Source organism: Balaenoptera physalus, assembly GCF_965194825.1.
Source record: "Balaenoptera physalus genome assembly, chromosome: 1".
NCBI classification, from domain to species: domain Eukaryota; kingdom Metazoa; phylum Chordata; class Mammalia; order Artiodactyla; family Balaenopteridae; genus Balaenoptera; species Balaenoptera physalus.
Genome location: NC_138882.1, coordinates 164,519,497 through 164,538,735, shown reverse-complemented (window position 1 = coordinate 164,538,735; position 19,239 = coordinate 164,519,497). Strand labels below are relative to the sequence as shown.

General features: G+C 41.7%; 2 protein-coding genes across 16 annotated transcripts in view; both read left to right on the top strand.

Moving 5' to 3' along the window:
- Positions 1-19,239, top strand: part of MACF1 (microtubule actin crosslinking factor 1) — a 341,407-nt gene that overhangs the window by 149,608 nt on the left and 172,560 nt on the right. For all 15 annotated transcript variants that reach the window (XM_082421741.1, XM_082421742.1, XM_082421739.1 and 12 more), the window contains one exon: positions 18,388-18,554. In XM_082421741.1, coding sequence (XP_082277867.1) covers positions 18,388-18,554 — 167 coding nt within the window. The remainder of the gene's footprint in view (positions 1-18,387; positions 18,555-19,239) is intronic.
- Positions 1,352-11,550, top strand: LOC309641797 (uncharacterized protein). The gene has a single exon (XM_082422317.1). The coding sequence runs from the start codon at positions 5,517-5,519 to the stop codon at positions 6,597-6,599; it is 1,083 nt and encodes a 360-aa protein (XP_082278443.1). The 5' UTR covers positions 1,352-5,516; the 3' UTR covers positions 6,600-11,550.

Sequence of the window (19,239 nt, the reverse complement as noted above, 5' to 3'; positions counted from 1 at the left end):
AGTTTTTAGGGATTGTTTTTTTCCCTTTCAATTTTATTTTATATTTTATAGACCATATACACTGTTCCAAAGGGAAATTTAAAAAAGTGAACACAAGGTGTGATCAGTGAAGTCTAGCTCTCATCTCTGCCCCCTCCATCCTGTTTCTTCCCTTTCCATATAGTTAGCTGATTGTTTTAAAACATCTTTTGGTTATCATTCTATTGTTTGTTTAAGAAAATACATTCTTTTTTAAAAACAACTTTATTGAGGTATAATTTATGTACCTTAAAATTGACCCATTTTCATTGTGTAATTCACTGATTTTTATGAGTTGTATAACCATCGCCATAATCCAATTTTAGAACATTTTCATCATCCCACTAAGGTCCTTCTTGTCTATTTATAGTTATTCTCCATTCCCATCCCCAGCCTCAGGCAACCACTAATCTGTTTTTTGTTTCTACAGATTTGCCTATTCCAGACATTTCATTTAAATGGAATGTTACAATATGTGCTCTTTTGTGTCTAGCTTCTTCCACTTAACATAATATTCTTGAGGTTCATCTATGTTGTAGCATGTATCAGTACTTAATTCCTTTATTGCTGAGGAGTATTCTGTTGTATGCATATACCATATATTTTGTTTATTCAGCAGTTGATGGACATTTGGGTCGTTTTCATTTTTTGGCTATTATAAATAACGTTGATTTGAATATTTGTGTGGATGTATGTTTTCATTTCTCTTGGGTATATACCTGTGGGTGGAATTGCTGGGTTATAGGGTAGGTTTATATATAACTTTTTAAGAAACTGCCAAACTGTTTTCCAAAGTGGCTGAACCATTTTATATTCCCACTAGCTCAATTGTGAGAGTTCCTGTTTCTCCATATCCTTGTAATTGTTTGTCTTTTAGATTATAGCCATCATAGTGGGTGTGAAATGGTATCCGCTTGTAGTTTTAGTTTGCAGGAGAATGTATTCTTTTTCTTTTTTTTTTAAAGGATTTTATTTTTTATTTTTATTTATTATTATTATTATTTTTTAAACCACAAGTGTCTTTTTTTAAAATTATTTATTTATTTTTATTTATTATTTATTTTTGGCTGTGTTGGGTCTCCGTTTCTGTGCGAGGGCTCTCTCTAGTTGCGGCAAGCGGGGGCCACCCTTCATCGCGGTGCGCGGGCCTCTCACTATCGCAGCCTCTCTTGTTGCGGAGCACAGGCTCCAGACGCGCAGGCTCAGTAGTTGTGGCTCATGGGCCTAGTTGCTCCATGGCATGTGGGATCTTCCCAGACCAGGGCTCGAACCCGCGTCCCCCGCATCGGCAGGCAGACTCCCAACCACTGCGCCACCAGGGAAGCCCCTATTTTTTATTTTTTTGGTTGTGTTGGGTCTTCGTTGCTGCGCGTGGGTTTTCTCTAGTTGCCGCGAGCGGGGGCTACTCTTTGTTGCCATGCGCTGGCTTTTCATTGCGGTGGCTTCTCGTTGCAGAGCGTGGGCTCTAGGTGCGCGGGCTTCAGTAGTTGCGGCATGCAGGCTCAGTAGTTGTGGCTTGCGGGCTCTAGAGCGCAGGCTCAGTAGTTGTGGTGCACGGGCTTAGTTGCTCCGTGGCATGTGGGATCTTCCCGGACCAGGGCTCGAAGCCAAGTCCCCTGCATTGGCAGGCGGATTCTTAACCACTGTGCCACCAGGGAAGTCCCGATTTGAGTTTTTAATTATGAAATTTTTAATTACCCAGAGAAGTACAGAAAAGTATATAACAGATCTTCATGTGTGTAGTCACCTTCAAAATTAAACAGATGTTAATATTTTATATTTGCTTTTATATATGGTTTTTTTTTTTTTTTTCAGAATACTTTTCGTTTTTTCAGTCACTCTCAGAAGGCCAGTATGACTTACAGGGTTGTGTGACATATACTGCTGTCTAACGTGGTTATTTGTTTCACTCAATAAGTATTCGTTAAATGAATGGATATTGTATGAAATTGGTCTCCTCGAAGCTGTGGTGTAGGTAGACCAGATAAATAGACTGTGGTGTCTGTTTTCCTGTGCCCATTGTTCAGATGAGCAAACTGAAACCCAGAGACCAACTGACTTTTTTAGGTTATACATCCAGATACTAATAATAGGATTTCTTATCTCTTGATTTTGTCCAAGCCTGTTTTAAGGTACATGTTAGGATTTATGATTTTTCTGGAAGATAAGTTCTTTAAAAATCAGAATCTGACAAAATTAGCTTTCCAACTTTCAAATGTTTATTAAATACTAGTGTATGTATAGCACTCTGAAATTTAAAAAGTCTGGGAGTTTAGGTCAAGAGTGGTCTTAGTTGGGTTTACATTTGTGTGTAGTTTATGACACTTAGTGCTTGGCATGTAGATGAGGCATCATTCATGCTTGTGGAGTGAATGAATGAGCTTTTTTGCTCTGGAGTCTTTCATGCCCGCTGTCTCTGTGGGAGACCTATGGGCAGTAAACAGTTAACTAGAAAAAGCCAAAGGAGAAGATGTGAAAAATATGTGGGCACTAGAAACCTGCTCTCCCAGAAGGCAGCTGGCCATGTGTTGAGAGTTCAGGTTAGATGAGAAGAAGGTCCAGGGGAAAGTCCTTGTGATCAGAGTTAACTTACTCAGTAAACTGGGGAAGCAGCGCCCCTATGGAGAAAAACAAGCACCTGAACTTTGGACGTTAGAACATAGCTACTTTCCTTAGAGCCTAATCAAGAAAAAGAGTGTATTAGGACCCTGGTGGTGGTGGAGTGCCTCATACCTCTTAGCTCCAGTAGTAAATGAGGAGAAAAGGGATTTACTGTAGACCAGGCAGGGAGCCAAGCACTTTAAAGACACCATCCCATGAACCCTCTCTACAACCCCATTAAGTAAGTGGTAGTATCCATGTTTTAGAGGTAAGGAGACTGAATCACTTAGCAAGATAGTTACTTAGCTACTAAGTTAACAGAACTGGGAATTTGAACCTAGGTCTACCTTGCTGAACTCTCTGCTCTTTTCCTAGACCAATTTTCCTCTGGAGCAGAAGGAAATGAAAGCCTGATTTGCCCAACATATGCAGAAGTTTAAGAAAGAAAAGGCTCCTAGAAGTATGCTCAGCTCTGTCAGGCCCGTCTGTCAGAGAAAAGTGCAGCAGCAGCAGTCATATCCAGAGGCTGTCTCTCTTGCCCCTGAGTTGATCGTTTTCAGGAATTCAGTTTGCTTGTATTTCATGGGCAAAATTCAAGCTTGAGCCTTGGGGTGTACGTCTGAGAAGTTCCATAGTTCCAGCGCTCTTCGTTGAAGGAGTAGAGGCCTGGTGCCTGCGTGGAGAATTATACTCTAACATCAGATTTTTTGCTGATTAAGTGATTTTTCTGGAGTCTGACTGAGTTTCTCTCTCATGCTAACCTCCTTGTCTTGTTTCTTGCTGTGGTTTACAATGGCCATCAGATGGTGCTACAGCTTCGCAGTCAGCCTTTGTAAAGGCTTAGGGGAGAAAGAACACCTCCTGCAATGGTGAGGCAGGTGGGGCATCAGTAGGGTCTCAGAAGTGCTGTGGAAACTGTTGCTTAGGGGCTCTTATTTCTTTCCTTTTGTGGCGGGCACTTTTCAGGTCTCCAGGAGAGCTGGGTAGGCTTACGTAGAGCCAGGCTGACTGTTTCTATCTGCAGTGTGGTCTGGATCCTTTCGGTATAGAATAAATAGATTTGACCAGGAGGAAACACATATAAGCTCTGTCCTTCCACTCCATTTGGAGCCCTTTGGATTGTGCTGTTATCTCATCTGTCACACGCTATACTAAAAAAACTGGGGTGGGCAAATCCCACTGGCACAACAGGGTGGTTTTTGAATCCAACTTTTTTTTTTAAAGATGAGCTTTAAAGTAATTCCTGTAATTATTTTTTAAAATATTTATTTAATTAATTAATTTATTTGGTTGCACCAGGTCTTAGTTGTGGCTCACGGGCTCCTTAGTTATGGCATGAGAACCCTTAGTTGCGGCATGCATATAGGATCTAATTCCCTGACCAGGGATCGAACCCGGGCCCCCTGCATTGGGAGCACGGAGTCTTATCCACTGCGCCACCAGGGAGGTCCCACCAACTTTTTAGACCTTTAATTCAGACTTCCTGCCCTGCTGCAATTTGAGTAAAAACCATCTGGGCCTCATTTTAGTGACTTCCTCTCTTACTCCCAAAGAGCAAGAGTTATCTTTTTGTTTCAGCCCTTGGTCCATGTGAGTCTAGTTGCCAATTCAAAACAGTGGAGTATCTTCCTGTTTTACTTTACTGAGTACAGACTTCCATCCCTGCTGAAGGTAGAAGGCAGTGTAACAAGGGTTTGAAGTTCAAAGTCTTAAACAGGGGTTCATGTTCTGGCTTTGCCACTTTGTGTAGCCTTGAGCAAAGGAATCCACTTTCTTGAACCTCAGTTTCTTTATCTGTAAAGTGTAAAATAATAGTTTTGACTTCATTTGGTTACTGTGGGAATTAAATGAGACAATCTATAGCTTAGCATGGGGCGTGGCACATGACAAATGCTAAAAACATGTTAGCTGTCAGTAGCAGCAGTAATTACTGTTGGACATTCGTGTCAAGTATTGTTCAGCAGAAATGCTGCTTCTCTGTTGTATATGGAAGTGGTGTCCTTTTTACCGAGCATCCATATACTGTACTCAAAGCCGATTTCCGGGTTTTTCCTCTGTGTGTCATTGGCCAGCAGAATTAACAGATGTCTCTCTCTCTCTCTCTCTCTCTCTCTCTCAAAAGTAGGGAAATAAATGCTACAGGAGACTAGATCTTTAAAGCTTGTGTTTCTTTTTGTAACTATGAGGATTACTCTCTGGTCTCTCTTCTGGTTATAATTTTATTGTTTCTGACCTGAAAAAATCGAGAGTATGTTAATCCTGCTTGATATTTTCTTTTGGACATTCTTGGTGCAGCAATTGAAATCTGTTTCACTTCACAGTTTGGGGGCCATAGTCCCCGGCCCTGGTTCCTCTTGGCCCTTCCCTTCCTGGTTGGTACCAGCCGCCGGCTTGCTTTTCTCCTCTTTCTCCTCCTCCTTCCTTCACGTTACCTTCTCCCAGGGCCTCTTTTCTTTCCCCCTCCCTTTTCCATTTACTCTTACATTCCCTCCCTCCTTCCTGCCCTCCCTAATTCCTCCCCTCCCCTGGTTTCTAGCTCCTTTTTGCTTTCTGTTTGTGTTTCTGAAGGCAGTGCTCCAATTACCTCATATTTGGAGAGAGGAAGCTGTAGCCAATCCGGTTTCTGTCTGCTTTTAGGTCAAGTGATTTCTGAACTGCAGTGAGATGCTTTGAATTTGTCTTGTTGCAGCTCTGAGCCTGTAAGATGGCTGTCTGAATCGGCAGCGGCTGGAAGAGACAGAGAGAGGCGGGGAGGGAGGGAGGAAGAATTGGAGGGATCGCCGGCATAGTGCACGTTTTTAAACGTGCATCTAATCCGATGAAGCCAAGGTTGGGATTTCTCTGGGATCCCAGGACTGGCTTAGCTGCGTTTTTGCTGAGATTAGGAGAGGAAAGCAATGGGAAATTCGCTGGGCTGCGTTAAGGAGCCGAAAGATTCAATAGCTGTTGCTGAGAAGACTCCCATATCTCCTAAGAAAAGGGTTCGGTTCAAAAGGAAGTGGAGGGGGAAGAAAACCCCTACTCCAGAGGTCCCTCGTGAGGAAGAACCCTTGCAAGGACCTGGAGTCATCGAAGAGACGGAAACCCTGACGAAGTTAACAGTGAGTCTCCAGAAGGAGGGAGGAGTGGGAGGGGTAGAGCCACCCCCCACAGACATTTTCCTGCCTGGGGACTCGGCCCCCGGCTCAGGGGTGGGAGATCAGGGGATGATCGTGCAGGTGAAGGAGCGATTCCAGGGGGAGATCCAGACTGCTCAGCTTTTGTTGGAGAATGAGTCATCAGTTGCCAGAGGGGTCTGGGATTCCCTGGAAGAGGGGGTGACCGTCATCGCTCACCTGCTCGATAACCCCGCAGAAAGGAACTGTGAGAAGTCAGTGAGCCAACGGGTGGAATTTCCGAGGACAGCATCGCGCAGCAGTGGAGGGGCTGCCGTGGAGGAAGGAGACGCTCAGCTTGGGTTTGGGAGCGGCACTTTCCCCAGGACAGACTGCCCCACCGACACAGGAAACCAAGGCCATCCTTCCGAGGGATGGAGTGTAGGGGGAGGAACCAAGGGTATTTTAAGTGCCCCTCAGACCGGTTCCTGGATTCTGGAACGTTCTCCTTCATCACTCCTGGCCCAGTCGAGAGGCCAGAGCTGCACAGAGCCTGCCCATGTGGGTCGAGTGCCCCCCCGGGTTCCCAGACTGCCTGCTTCTCAGAGTGATTTATCCATCAGTGGCCTGACTGTGAGCATCTTGCCCTCCTCCTCTGGCTATGGCAGCGATGGGCTGCACTTACGAGGGATCCGGCCTAAAGGTACAGAGCCTGAAAAGAGCTCCACGTCCTTCTCAGAAGAGGATGGCACCCTTTCTTTGGAGGCAAGTCCCACCCCCTTAGGGGGTCTGGAGGAGGTAGGTGGGCATGTTCAAGGGTTAGTCAAACAGTGGTTTGTATTACTGGCCTCGAACTTAACGAAAGTGGAATGTGGCGAGGAGTGAGGAGCTTGGTGCTGCTTCTCAAACTTTACCTGTTAGTCAAGTACTAGTAGTTAGCGACTGCTGCGCTTGACAAGCAAAGTCTATTTCAGGTCTGCCCCTTGATGCTTGAAACTGTCTTGTTGTCTCTGGGGAATCCCTGACTCTGGGTAACCATGCCACGTAATTGCTCAAGCTATCTGGTGGGGTTATCTCTCCAGGTGCAGTGCTAGGTAATACTTAACTCTCAGCAGGTCTGTTTATCAACGTCCCTGCTGTAGGAAGTTGTGGTATGGCACGGAGGTGATGGGGAGGCCTAGCTGACTCCAAAATGAGTGTGGAAGGGGTGAGGGGTGAGGCACTGACTTGGGTGTGATTGTTCTTCTCCCCTGGAGAATGATGTTCTTATTGGAGCTGCTGTAATTCCCCCCTTGGGGATACTGCTAAGGACAACGCCCATTCAACATGTGTTTAGGTGGAGAGGCTAGTCCTCCTTTGGTTCCTAATTCCAGCATTAGAGGAGAGGGGCATGGATTTATCCGGAGATTAGTCCAGAGCTGGGGGGAGGGGGTAGAGAGGGAGTTAGGGCAGTTTGAAGGTTCAAGGCTAGAAACAGTTTGTTTTCTGATTGGACTTGTTTATGGCTCTAACATGTTTCTGTTTGTGAGATATATATTCAGACGTAAGTGGAGGTGGTGGTAGTTTTAGGTGGTGGGTGCTGTGAATGTATTTAGGGGTCAAGGAGCAAGTGAGAATTCAAGAGCTCTGAACACTGAGAGGGAAGGAGACTCAGCAAGACCCTGGGTGGCACAGGGTCTGGTCTGTCACATAGGGGTGTGATTGTGTAGGTGACTAAAGTTATAATTCATCAATGACTGAAGAACTTTTATTGGCATGTCAGTCTCTGCAGCAGAAGAAATAAAAACTTAGGCTCCCAGAGCGGCAAGAGATGGAAGATGGAGCATGGCATTTTCCTTGCTAGGCTGTGGGCAGCTGCCCTGATGTCTGCAGAGCAGACAGTGTGGCCCACCTACAGGTGCCCTGCTAGTCACCAACAGTATGAGGCTGAGGAGAGACGTAAATTTTAAGCTGATCTGTGCTTAAAATGACCTTTTGGGTGATGAATTTCCCCCATGGATAGGCCCATTTCAGTGCCCTTTGTTATTATAGAGTTTGGAGACTCCAAACAGTTGGAGGAAAAGATGGCCATTGAAAAACATTTATTATGCGGTTGGGCAGGAGGCATCCTTGGGCTTTTCCATATAAAAATGTGTGTGCGTGCGTGTGTGTGTGTGTTAAAGTGGGAAGGGAGGCAGTGAGGCTGCTGGGGGATGGGGTGTATTTGAGGTTCATCGGATAAGAGGGAATGTCAGAGTTGGGCTTTTCCATATAAAAATGTGTGTGTGCGTGTGTGTGTGTGTGTGTGTTAAAGTGGGAAGGGAGGGAGGCAGTGAGGCTGCGGGGGGTGGGGTGTATTTGAGGTTCATCGGATAAGAGGGAATGCCAAAGTCAGCTTTTATCTTTGTACAGAACAGATGTAGCATAATTGTGGCAGAACCAACTGCTGGACTGACTGCTCCTTTGATATTCCTGGGGTTAAAGTTGAAGCTGTGGAGGCATCACGATGATTTAGGATACATGCTCATAATTCGGTGTGAGATTTTCAGAAAGTTTGGAGTATAAAATGTGAAGGGACTCCTAGTGGAAATCAGTTCTAGATAATGGCCCATAAGTGACTGTGGTGCTTTTTGGTGTGGGATCTCCACCCTGGAGCGGGAAGGTTCTGCACAACTCTGTGAGGAGTCTCCAAGAAAAGATTGGTGGGAGTAGACTGTGATCTGTAGTTTAACGGAAGCAACAGCAGTGTGATTCTTGGGCTGTTCAGTATGAGAAGCATACTGGTGTGTGGCGTTTTCTGGGCAGCCAGGCTCTACATCCTGTCCCAGCTACCCCTTGAGAGCAGACACAGCCAGACTACTCAGTTATGGCCCAGGCAGAAAAACTAGGTGGCCCGGAGTCAGCTCAGAAGGCTGACACATCTCTGAGGCTCTGTGTCCGTCAGGTGATGCAGGGACCACAGACTGACCATTCTGTATGACAGATAAGAAGTGACTTCTCACGATAAGTGTGAAATCCCTTCAGGATGAAAGTCCTTAAGGTCACAGGGGCCTCAAACCCTCTCTGGTCTCTGAAAGCATTGTCTTCAGGGAGCTGCCCCCTCCCTGGCAGCCTGTTCACACGGCCTGGGGCCAGCGGCAGCCCTGAGAGACAGGGCAGCGTGTTGTCGTGCTGTGACATTGCAGACCTCCTGTGAAATGCGGATTGAACCTCAAGGCGAGAACGTCTGACTGGAGTGAGGGCCCTGGGAGGACACGAGGGTCAGAAGAGCGGCCGCTGCTGGTCACACACCAACTCCTTCGCGGAGAGGGGCAGCAGGCGCTTCAACAGGGTTGATTTTTTGTTTGTTTGTTGGTGCTCATTTTGTTTTCTCTTTAACATGTCAGGGTAGTAACCCTCCGCAGAAACAGTTCGAGCTTCAGAGTGGTATCTGTCCTTGGCATAACTCAGGCCGCGTTGTCTCTCCCGTTGATCACTCCTGGGCATGGTGATGGGAGTGGGGCCAGGCTCTGGCTGCACAGAAACTTGGCAGTGGGTTTGTTTCTTTTCAGGATAGAGAGAAATGGGAACTGACTCTGATGCTTGCTGAGTGCCGGGTTTAGGTAGTAGAAGACAAATGGTCTGCTTTTCTGTTCACCTGGTAGAGTTGATTCTTCTCTTGACAGGAAACAGTTAACAAGAGAAACAGGATGACAGGGGCCAGGGGACAAAAATGGTTTTCAGAATAAGTAGAGTCGGATTTGGAGCCGGATGGAAACGAGTTAACAGCAGTTGTACTTTGATGTCAGACAAAGGCCTTCGCTGGTCCATTCCATCTCTCAGGAGGACTCCCTACTCCCAGCTGCCATCAATACCCATAATACCTGGCTTAAGGGAACAAGGAAAATTGTTGAAAATCCCTTTCTTTTCTCTGTCTTGGCTCCACTGCCAATTGTTAGTGGATTCTGCTGATGGAGAATTGGCTGTATACCATTGCCCTTGACACAAATCCTTAGATTTCGGATGAATAGTCAGATAACACTGGGGCTAGAAATGATGAGAAAGAAATCAGTTGATATATTATTTTCTGGGCTGAGCCTTTTCAGTTATAAGTATCCCTTTCCCATTTCTCCTCTTTAATTATAGGGAAAGTAGTTTTACTAATATTGGCTTTATATTACAAGAAGAAAGCAAAATTAACCAGATGATACTATTGGAGGAATATAGCAGTTAAAGTTACAGTTAGAGCTTCATTTAAGAAAGGAATTTTCTTTAAAAAAAATTTTTTTTAAATTATTTATTTATTTTTGAATGCGTTGGGTCTTCGTTGCTGCGCGCGAGCTTTCTCTAGTTGCAGCGAGTGGGGGCTACTCTTCGTTGCGGTGCGTGGGCTTCTCATTGCGATGGCTTCTCTTGTTGCGGAGCACAGGCTCTAGGTGCACGGGCTTCAGTAGTTGTGCCACATGGGCTCAGTAGTTGTGGCTTGTGGGCTCTAGAGCGCAGGCTCAGTAGTTGTGGTGCATGGGCTTAGTTGCTCCCCGGCATGTGGGATCTTCCCGGACCAGGGCTTGAACCGAAGTTCCCCACACTGGCAGGCGGATTCTTAACCACTGCACCACCAGGGAAGTCCCTTTCAAAAAATTTTGCTTAATTAAAAATATTACCAAAGAATCATTATTTTTCAGGTGTAACAATGGTGGTGTGGCTATGTTTAAAAAAAAAAAAAAAGAGTTCTTTTAGAGATCCATACTGAAGTATTTTTGGAGGAAATGATAGTGTGGGATTTGCTTCATAATAATAGGGGAGGGGTGAAGTGGGTGGAGTGTAGATGAAACAAGATTAGCTATGAGTTGATATGGTTGAAACTGGGTGATGGGTACATAGGAGTTCATAATACCATTCTGCCTTTTTTGTGTATATTTGATATTTTCCATTTCAAATGGAAAGTTGTTTTTCTGGGTTTTGATTTGTTTTTTGCTGCTCTTCTCACTAATTTATTTTGTTTTGGAAAATGTATTTTTTGTCAAATTGTTATTTATATTAACATGTAATGAGTTTATTATCTTTATTATTATTATTATTGTCTTTTTAAAAAATGTTATCCCCACATGTACCTATGGCAACCACCAATCTGTTCTCTGTTCAATCTATGAGCTTTTGGTTTTTTTTTTTTTTTTTAATGATTCCATACATAAGAAGGATCATACAGTATTTGTATTTCTCTGTCTGACTTATTTCATTTAGCGTAATGCCCTCGAGATCCAGCCATGCTGTCGCAAATGGCAGGATTTCATTCTTTTTAATGGCTGAATAATATTCCATTGTGTATATGTGCCACAATTCCTTTATCCATTCATCCATTGATGGATACTTCAGTTGTTTCCATATCTTAGCTATTGGAAGCAAAGCTGCAGTGAAGGTGCATATATCTTTTCAAGTTAGTGTTTTCATTTTCTTTGGATAAGTACCCAGAAGTGGAATTGCTGGATTGTATGGTAGTTCCATTTTTAAGTTTTTGGGGAACCTCCATACTGTTCTCCAGAGTGGCTACTCCAATTTACATTCCTACCAACGGTGCACAAGGGTTCGCTTTTCTCCACATCCTTGCCAGTATGTGTTATTTCTTGTCTTTTTTGATAAGAGCCATTCTAATAGGTTTGAGGCAGTATCTCATTGTGGCTTGGGTTTGCATTCCCCTGATGATTAGTGATGTTGAGCATCTTTTGATGTACCTGTTGGCCATCTGTATGACTTCTTTGGAAAAATGTCTATTCAGATCTTCTCCCCATTTTTAAATTGGATTGTTTGTGTTTTTGCTGTTGAGTTGTATAAATTCTTTCTGTATTTTGGATTTTAACTTCTTATCAGATGTATGATTAGCAAATATTTTCTCCCATTCAGTGGGTTGCTTTTTCATTTTGTTGATGGTTTCCTTTGTTGTGGAAGCTTTTTACTATGATGTAATCCCACTTGTTTATTTTTGCTTTTGCTTTTGGTGTCAGATTAAATACATCATTGCCAAGATCTGTGTCAAGGAGCTTGCTGCCTATGTTTTCTTCCAGGAATTTTATGATTTTAGGTCTTATGGTCAAGTCTTTAATCCACTTTGAGTTAATTTTTGGGTATGGTGTAAAACAGTGGTTGAGTTTCATTCTTTTGCATGTGGCCATCTAGTTTTCCCAACACCATTTATGGAAGAGGCTGTCCTTTCCCCATTGTGTATTTTTGGCTCCTTTTTTGTAAATTAATTGAACACATATGCATGGGTTTATTTCTGGGTTTTCGCTTCAGTTCCATAAGTCAAATACCATACTGTTTTATTACTACAGCTTTGTAATGTTGTTGGAAATCAGGGAGCATGATGCCTCCGGCTTTGTTCTTTTCTCAAGATTGCTTTGATTAATCAGTGTGTGTGTGTGTGTGTGTGTGTGTGTGTGTGTGTGCGTGTGTGGTTCCATACAAATTTTGGGGTTATTTGTTTTATTTCTTTGAAAACTACCATTGGAATTTTGATAGGGATTGTACTGAATCTGTAGATTGCTTTGAGTAGTATGGACATTTTAACAGTAATGATTCTTCCAGTCCGAGCACAGAATTTCCTTCCATTTATTTGTGTCTGAAATTTCTTTCATTAATGTCTTATAGTTTTCTATATACAGGTCTTTCACCTGCTTGGTTAAATTTATTCCTGGGTGTTTTATTCTTTTTGATGCAATTATAAATGGGATTGTTTTCTTTATTTCTCTTTCTGATAGTTTGTTATTAGTGTATAAAAATACAACAGTTTTTTGCATGTTGATTTTGTATCCTGCAAGTTTATTGAATTCGTTTATTCCAATAGTTTTTTGATATCTTTAGGAGTCTTTGGGGTTTTCTGTATATAATATCCTGTCATCTGCAAATAGTGGCAGTTTTACTTCTTCCTTTCCAATTTGGATGAGTTTTATTTCTTTTCCTTGCCTAATTGCTCTGGCCAGGACTTCCAATATTATGCTGAATAAAAGTGGCGAGAGTGGGCACTCTTGTCTTGTTCCTGATCTTAGAGAAAGGGCTTTCATCTTTTCATCACTGAGTATAATGTTAGCTCTGTCCTTTATTACGATGAAATACATTTCCTCTGTACCTGCTTTGTTGAGAGTTTTTATAAATGGTTGTTGAATTTTGTCAAGTGCTTTTTCTGTATCTATTGAGATGATAATACGATTTTTATTCTTCCTTTTGTTAATGTGTGCTATATCACATTGACTGATTTATGGATGTTGAACCATCCTTGCATACCTGGAATAAATCCTACTTGATCATGGTGTGTGATCCGCTCACCTCCTGCTGTGTGGCCCGGTTCCTAACGAGCTGTGGACTGGTACTGGTCTGCGGCCCGGGGCTTGGGGACCCCTGCCCTAGAGAGACCTCCATGACTCTGAACTTGAATATTGAAAGGAGCACCCCTGATCTTTACCTAACTCTTCTGTAGGTAATAAACACAGCTGCCATGAGATCCTTCTAGCCAGGCATTTGTAATGAATTATTGCATTGTGCCCTCACCTGTTTCTTGAATGGAAGTTTTCAAAGTCTGATGCCTTCACTGTAGCGGGATGAAGTCAGCTAGAAACTTCAGGACATGTGAATCAAGTATCTGTTAGCTCATTACATCTAGTTCATTACCTGAGACTTATGTAGACTCGCAAAGTCCAAAATCCTCAGCCTGGTATTCCAACCCCTCCATAATCTCTCTAATCTTCTCTCCTATATCAATTCCCAGTTTGAACTTTCATGTCTTTTTTTTTTTTTTTAATATGCTGAAATTTTTATTTTTTATTTTTAATTAATTAATTAATTATTTTGGCTGCGTTGGGTCTTTGTTGCTGCCCCGTGGGCTTTCTCTAGTTGCGGCGAGCAGGGGCTACTCTTCGTTGTGATGCGTGGGCTTCTCATTGGGGTGGCTTCTCTTGTTGCGGATCACAGGCTCTAGGTGCGTGGGCTTCAGTAGCTGTGGCTCGTGGGCTCTAGAGCGCAGGCTCAGTAGTTGTGGCGCAAGGGCTTAGTTGCTTTGCGGCATGTGGGATCTTCCCGGACCAGGACTCGAACCCGTGTCCCCTGCATTAGCAGGCAGATTCTTAACCACTGTACCACCAGGGAAGCCCTCTACTTAGATATTAAAACTCAGCATAGATGTTGTCTTATCATCTCTGCAAAGTTCCTCAGCACTGCTGGTTTGGGTTACTTGCTTACCTCTGTCACAGCATTGATCTCTCTGATTGGTATATTGTCTCCCCTACTAAATTGCTTGAGCTTGAGGCCCAAGGTTGTGCTTTTGTCTTGAGATACCAAGAACTTGAACACAGCTCCTAGAACATAGGTGTTGCTCAAGAAATAACAACAGAATGAGTCAGTCCCATGGTGATTGACTTTTTTGTTGTTGTTCTTCTCCCTCGTCCTAACATATGGTGTCTGACACAGTGTGAAGCACAGATGAGATGTTCAATAAAAACTTACTGACTTATTAGGAACATGCTCAGTTTCTAGATAATGCTTCAGAGAAGGAATTAATCAAGCCATGGGAAGTGTACGTTGAAAGAAAATTCAGGTAGATGAGTTTAGTCTCTGAGATGGTAATGAGGCTGTGCTCTCTCTCCAAATGGTTCCTTTTATACATCCAGATGAGGGAGAAAGCTCCCTGACACTGAAGCTGGAATTCTCCATTTGGGAGATTAAGGTAAAAGCTTCTGCATATCCCAAAGGACAGCACTGTGCAATCACATGAAAAGATGGACGAAAGCCAAATTTAATTATTGAGATGATTGTGACGATAATCCCATTTTTCTCATCCAGTTCACAATCTAGGAAAGGCCCTAATCCGAACAGGGTATTTTTCCTTCCCCTGAGGGATCTAAATATTTCCCTGTCTCATTACAGCTATGTGGAAAATCTGAAGTACAGCTGTTCATTGAACTGTTTCCAATGCAATATACAAAGATACTGTGATTGGCAGACAGGAGATGCCATCGGAGATATTGACTGTGATATTGTGGAGATACAATATCAATTGACTAACTGGAATTTCTTTTTTGGGTAAAGAGCCCAAATACTCACATTTCATTTTGCTTATTCAAATTCTATCCCTTTTCACTTCAACAAATCTATCTCCTGTTCCCAGCAATGTTTTGCCTTAATATGTATGTGAAGCACTACAGTGGAAGAACTGGGATATGTCAGTGTGGGTGGCATTTAGCCACTGAAATAAATAGCTAGAAATGTCATTGAGGAGAACTGGCAGAGAATTGGTACTAGTGAGGGGCTGTTTACACTGGACTCACAGGATGATGGCGTGGGCACCATAATCCATCATTGGGTCCTTGGCTTGTTTGCTTATATACATTATATACATTATTTGCTAGGTAAGTTTGCTGTCAATAAAGTAATGTGTCTCAGGATTCTACGTGGGTCTTACCCCCAAATACATTTATTTGTTTATTTTTATTATTTTGTTTATTAACCAAGTGATTATTAATTAAAACATGTTAAGTGTCCACCATATGACCAGCACAACACTAGGTGCAATACAGAAGGACTTTGATCACTGAGTCTCAGAGCTGCATCCCAGCTTCTGCTGGGACATATCCTGTGTTGAGGAGCTCTCCTTCATAGCAGCTGCTATGATTTTAGGTCATTCTGATAGTTAAGGTGTAGTGTCAGCACCTCAGGAAACCTGATCTTGGGGAGATATTAAATAATAAAAATACATTAAATAATAGTCAATAATGCAAGATAGCATTTAATTGATGATATAGACTGACGGTGCTGTGGGAGTTAGACAGGCAGTAACTGAAGGAGAACCACCATTTATACAAGGAAGAGAGAAGGGAACTTTGTCAAGCTTAGCCCTGTGTTTGGGCTGGGTATTTCACTGTATAATATCGTTGATTGTCACAGCAATCCTGAAAAGGTAATAGGTGTGATTCCCACTTTACAGATGGTATAACCAAGGTCCAGCTTATAGTTGGTGAACTTGAGATTCAACCCTAGGCTTGTGTGGAATCAAAGGCATGCACTTTTCTCCTCTCTCAGAGTGACATTTCTTCAAAGTAGGTCCTGTGCTAGATTTTGGAGGTTTCTTAAAATAACTTTTTTCTAAATATAAAAATATACATAATGTAGAAAATTTGGGAAATACAAAAATCATCTGTAATGCTACCACTTAGAGATAACTATGATTACTAGTTTGGTGTATATACGCATACATATATGCATCTATCACATACATTATGCATATATATGACTATTACTTAACTATATATTGTATATTTTTCATGTAAAATCAGTGTTATATATTATTTTGTTTGTTTTCTTTTTCTTTTTGTAAAATATGGTGATCATTTTCCTATCATTAACGTTTTCTAAAGCATATCTTTTTTTTCCATAAATAAGATTTTTTATTGGTAATAAAATCAGCAAACTTTATATGGTAGAAATATCTCAGAGTATTTTTACACTAGGGGAAGACTTAGCAAAGGCAGCCAGTTTATTTGACAACACATTTCCTTTTTAATTTTATTTTATTTCATATTATTTGTTTATTTTTCCTCATCAATTACTTCTTTTTTTTTTTACTAAAGCATACCTTTTTAAGTGCTACAAAGAATTCTACCATGTGTATGTGCTATAATTTGTAACCAATCAATCCCTCGTTAGAGTTAAAGCTCTTTATAGCTTTTTGCTATAAAATATTTATCATATTTTCATAAGCATTTTTGTGACATATTTAAAGTGTACATCATGGTGATTTGATATACAGGCAGACCTTGTTTTATTGTGCTTTACAGATACTGTGTTTTTTACAAATGGTTTTTGGCAACCACGCGTTGAGCAAGACTGCTGGCATCATTTTTCCAACAGCATTTGCTCACTTCTTGTAATATTTCAAACCCTCCACCAGCAAAAAGATTACAACTTGCTGAAGGCCCAGATGATGGTTAGCATTTTTTAGCAATAAAGTATTTTTTAATTAAGGTGTGTACATTGTTTTTTTAAGACATAGTGCTGTCGCGCATGTATTGATAATATAGTATAGTGTAAACATGGCTTTTGTATGTACCGGGAAACCAAAACATGCATGTGACTCACTTTATTGTGATTGATATCTCCTCTATTGCTGTGGTCTGGAACTGAACCTGTAGTGCCTCCCAGGTGTGCCTTTATGTATATATTGAGAAAGTATTCCCACCTCTAGTTAACTAACACATCCATTACCTCACATTTTTTTTTGTGTGTGAGAACATTTAAGTTCTACTCTCTTGACAAATTTCAGTTATACCATACAGTGTTATCAACTGTAGTCACCTATCTTTTACATTAAATTCTCAGACCGTATTCAGCTTATAGCTGAAAGTTTATACCCTTTTTCTATCCTCTCCCTATTTCCCCCACCACTATCCCTTGGCAACTACTATTCTACTCTCTGTTTCTATGACTTTAACTTTTTTCTTTTACTTTTTTTTTTTTTTTAGATTCCACATATAAGTGATATCATGCAGTATTTGTCCTTGTCTGGCTTATTTCACTTAACATAATACCCTCAAGTTTCATCCATGTTGTCACAAATGACGGGGTTTCCTTTTTCATGGCTGAATAATATTCCATTGTATATACCACAACTTTTGATGGACACTTAGGTTGTTTCCATATCCTGGCTATTGTGAATAATGCTGCAGTGAACATTGAGAGTGCAGATATCTTTTCGATATCTTGTTTTCATTTCCTTTGGATGTACCCAGAAGTAAGGTTGCTAGATCATATGATAGTTCTGTTTCTAATTTTTTGAGGAATCTTCATACTGTTTTCCAGAGTGATTGTACCAATTTATAGTCCCACCAAGAGTGCACGAGTGTTCCCTTTGCTTCACATTTTTACCAATACTTGTTATGTTGTCTTTATGATGACAGCCATTCTAATAGGTGTGAGGTCATAACTCATTATGGTTTCGATTTGTGTTTCCCTAATGATTAGTGATGTTGAATACCTTTTCATGCACCTGATAGCCCTTTGTATGTCTTCTTTAGAGAAATGTCTATTCAGATCTTCTGCCCAATTTTAAATCGGATTGTTTCTTTGCTTTGAGTTTAATGAATTCTTTATATAGTTTGGATATTAACCCTTTATCAGATACATGATTTGTAAATATTTTCTCCCATTCCGTAGGTTGCCTTTTCATTTTGTTGATGGTTTCCTTTGCTGTGCACAAGCCTTTTAGTTTGCTGTAGTCCCTGTTGTTTGTTTTGCCTTTGTTGCCTTTGCCTTTTGGTGTTGATAAACATTCTTGTATAAAATTTTTTGCACATTTCTCTGATGACTTCCTATCAAGTGTATGTGTATTTTAAGACTTATTAAAAACCGTCCTCCAGAGAAATTATGCCCTTTATACTCTCACCAGTGGCAATGTATGAGAATACCCAATTTCAGATATTCTTTCCAATACTGAGTAGTATCATTAAAAAAAGAAAAATCTATTCTAATTCGACAGGTAGAAAAATGACCTCTCAAAATTTTAATTTGCATTTCTTTGACTACCAAATAGGGTGAATATATGTTGGAGTTGTCATCTTGAAGTGCTGCCAGCCTTGGATCTCCCTCTTCTTCTAAGAGTCATAATGTATGAAGAGAAGGTTAAAAGGCTTCATCATGTTTATACTAAATTACTTCACGTCCTATCTTTTGGCAGATCTCTGACATCTACATTAGTGGAGAATCAGGGGACATGTCAGCTAAGGAGAAGCTGCTCCTGTGGACCCAGAAAGTGACAGCTGGTTACACAGGAATCAAATGCACCAACTTTTCCTCCTGCTGGAGTGATGGGAAGATGTTCAATGCACTTATTCACCGATACAGGTAAATACAGTGGAGTTTCAGTGGGCCTGGAGAGGCTTCTTCTCATCTCTTGTTTGTAATCAGCTATAATGCCACATTTCCCCTCAACCAACAATCCAGGCTCTGATTCATTTTATTTATTTTAACAAGGAATATGTATTGAACTCCTACTATTCCAGGCACTGGGCTCATATAGCAGTGAAGAAAACAGCTAAATTCTTGCCCTCATGGAGCTTACTTTTCAGTGGGGAATATAGGCAATAAACAAATAAGTGTATGCTGTCTTACAGTGGTGAGTGCAGTGGAGGGAAAGAGAATGATGGGGGTTGTGGCATTTTGGACAGGGTGGTCAGAGGTGGTCTCTCTGATGAAGATGTTGGAGCAGAGTCACAGATGAGGAGTAGTGGGCCATGCAGGTCTCTAGGCTCAGCATGTTTCACTCGGAGGAAATAACAAGTGCAAAGGGCCTGTAGTGGGGACTTGCTTGGAGTGGGTGAGGAAGAGGAATTTTGAATGACGAAAATCAAAATTTATCGTACTCTTAGTGGTCATGAACACTCACAGGGAAAGTTGATACCTTTCCCTTGAAATCCAACAAACCTACTATTACGTAAGTTTAGAATTATGGAGCACTGGGCTCCTGAAGTGTGAGTAAAAATGGGACTAGCGCTCCTCTAAGCCTCTTGCTTTCTCTCTAACTCATCCA

Coding starts and splice junctions, on each gene's coding strand:
- LOC309641797 (XM_082422317.1), top strand. CDS start 5,517: ATGGGAAATTCGCTGGGCTGCGTTAAGGAGCCGAAAGATTCAATAGCT.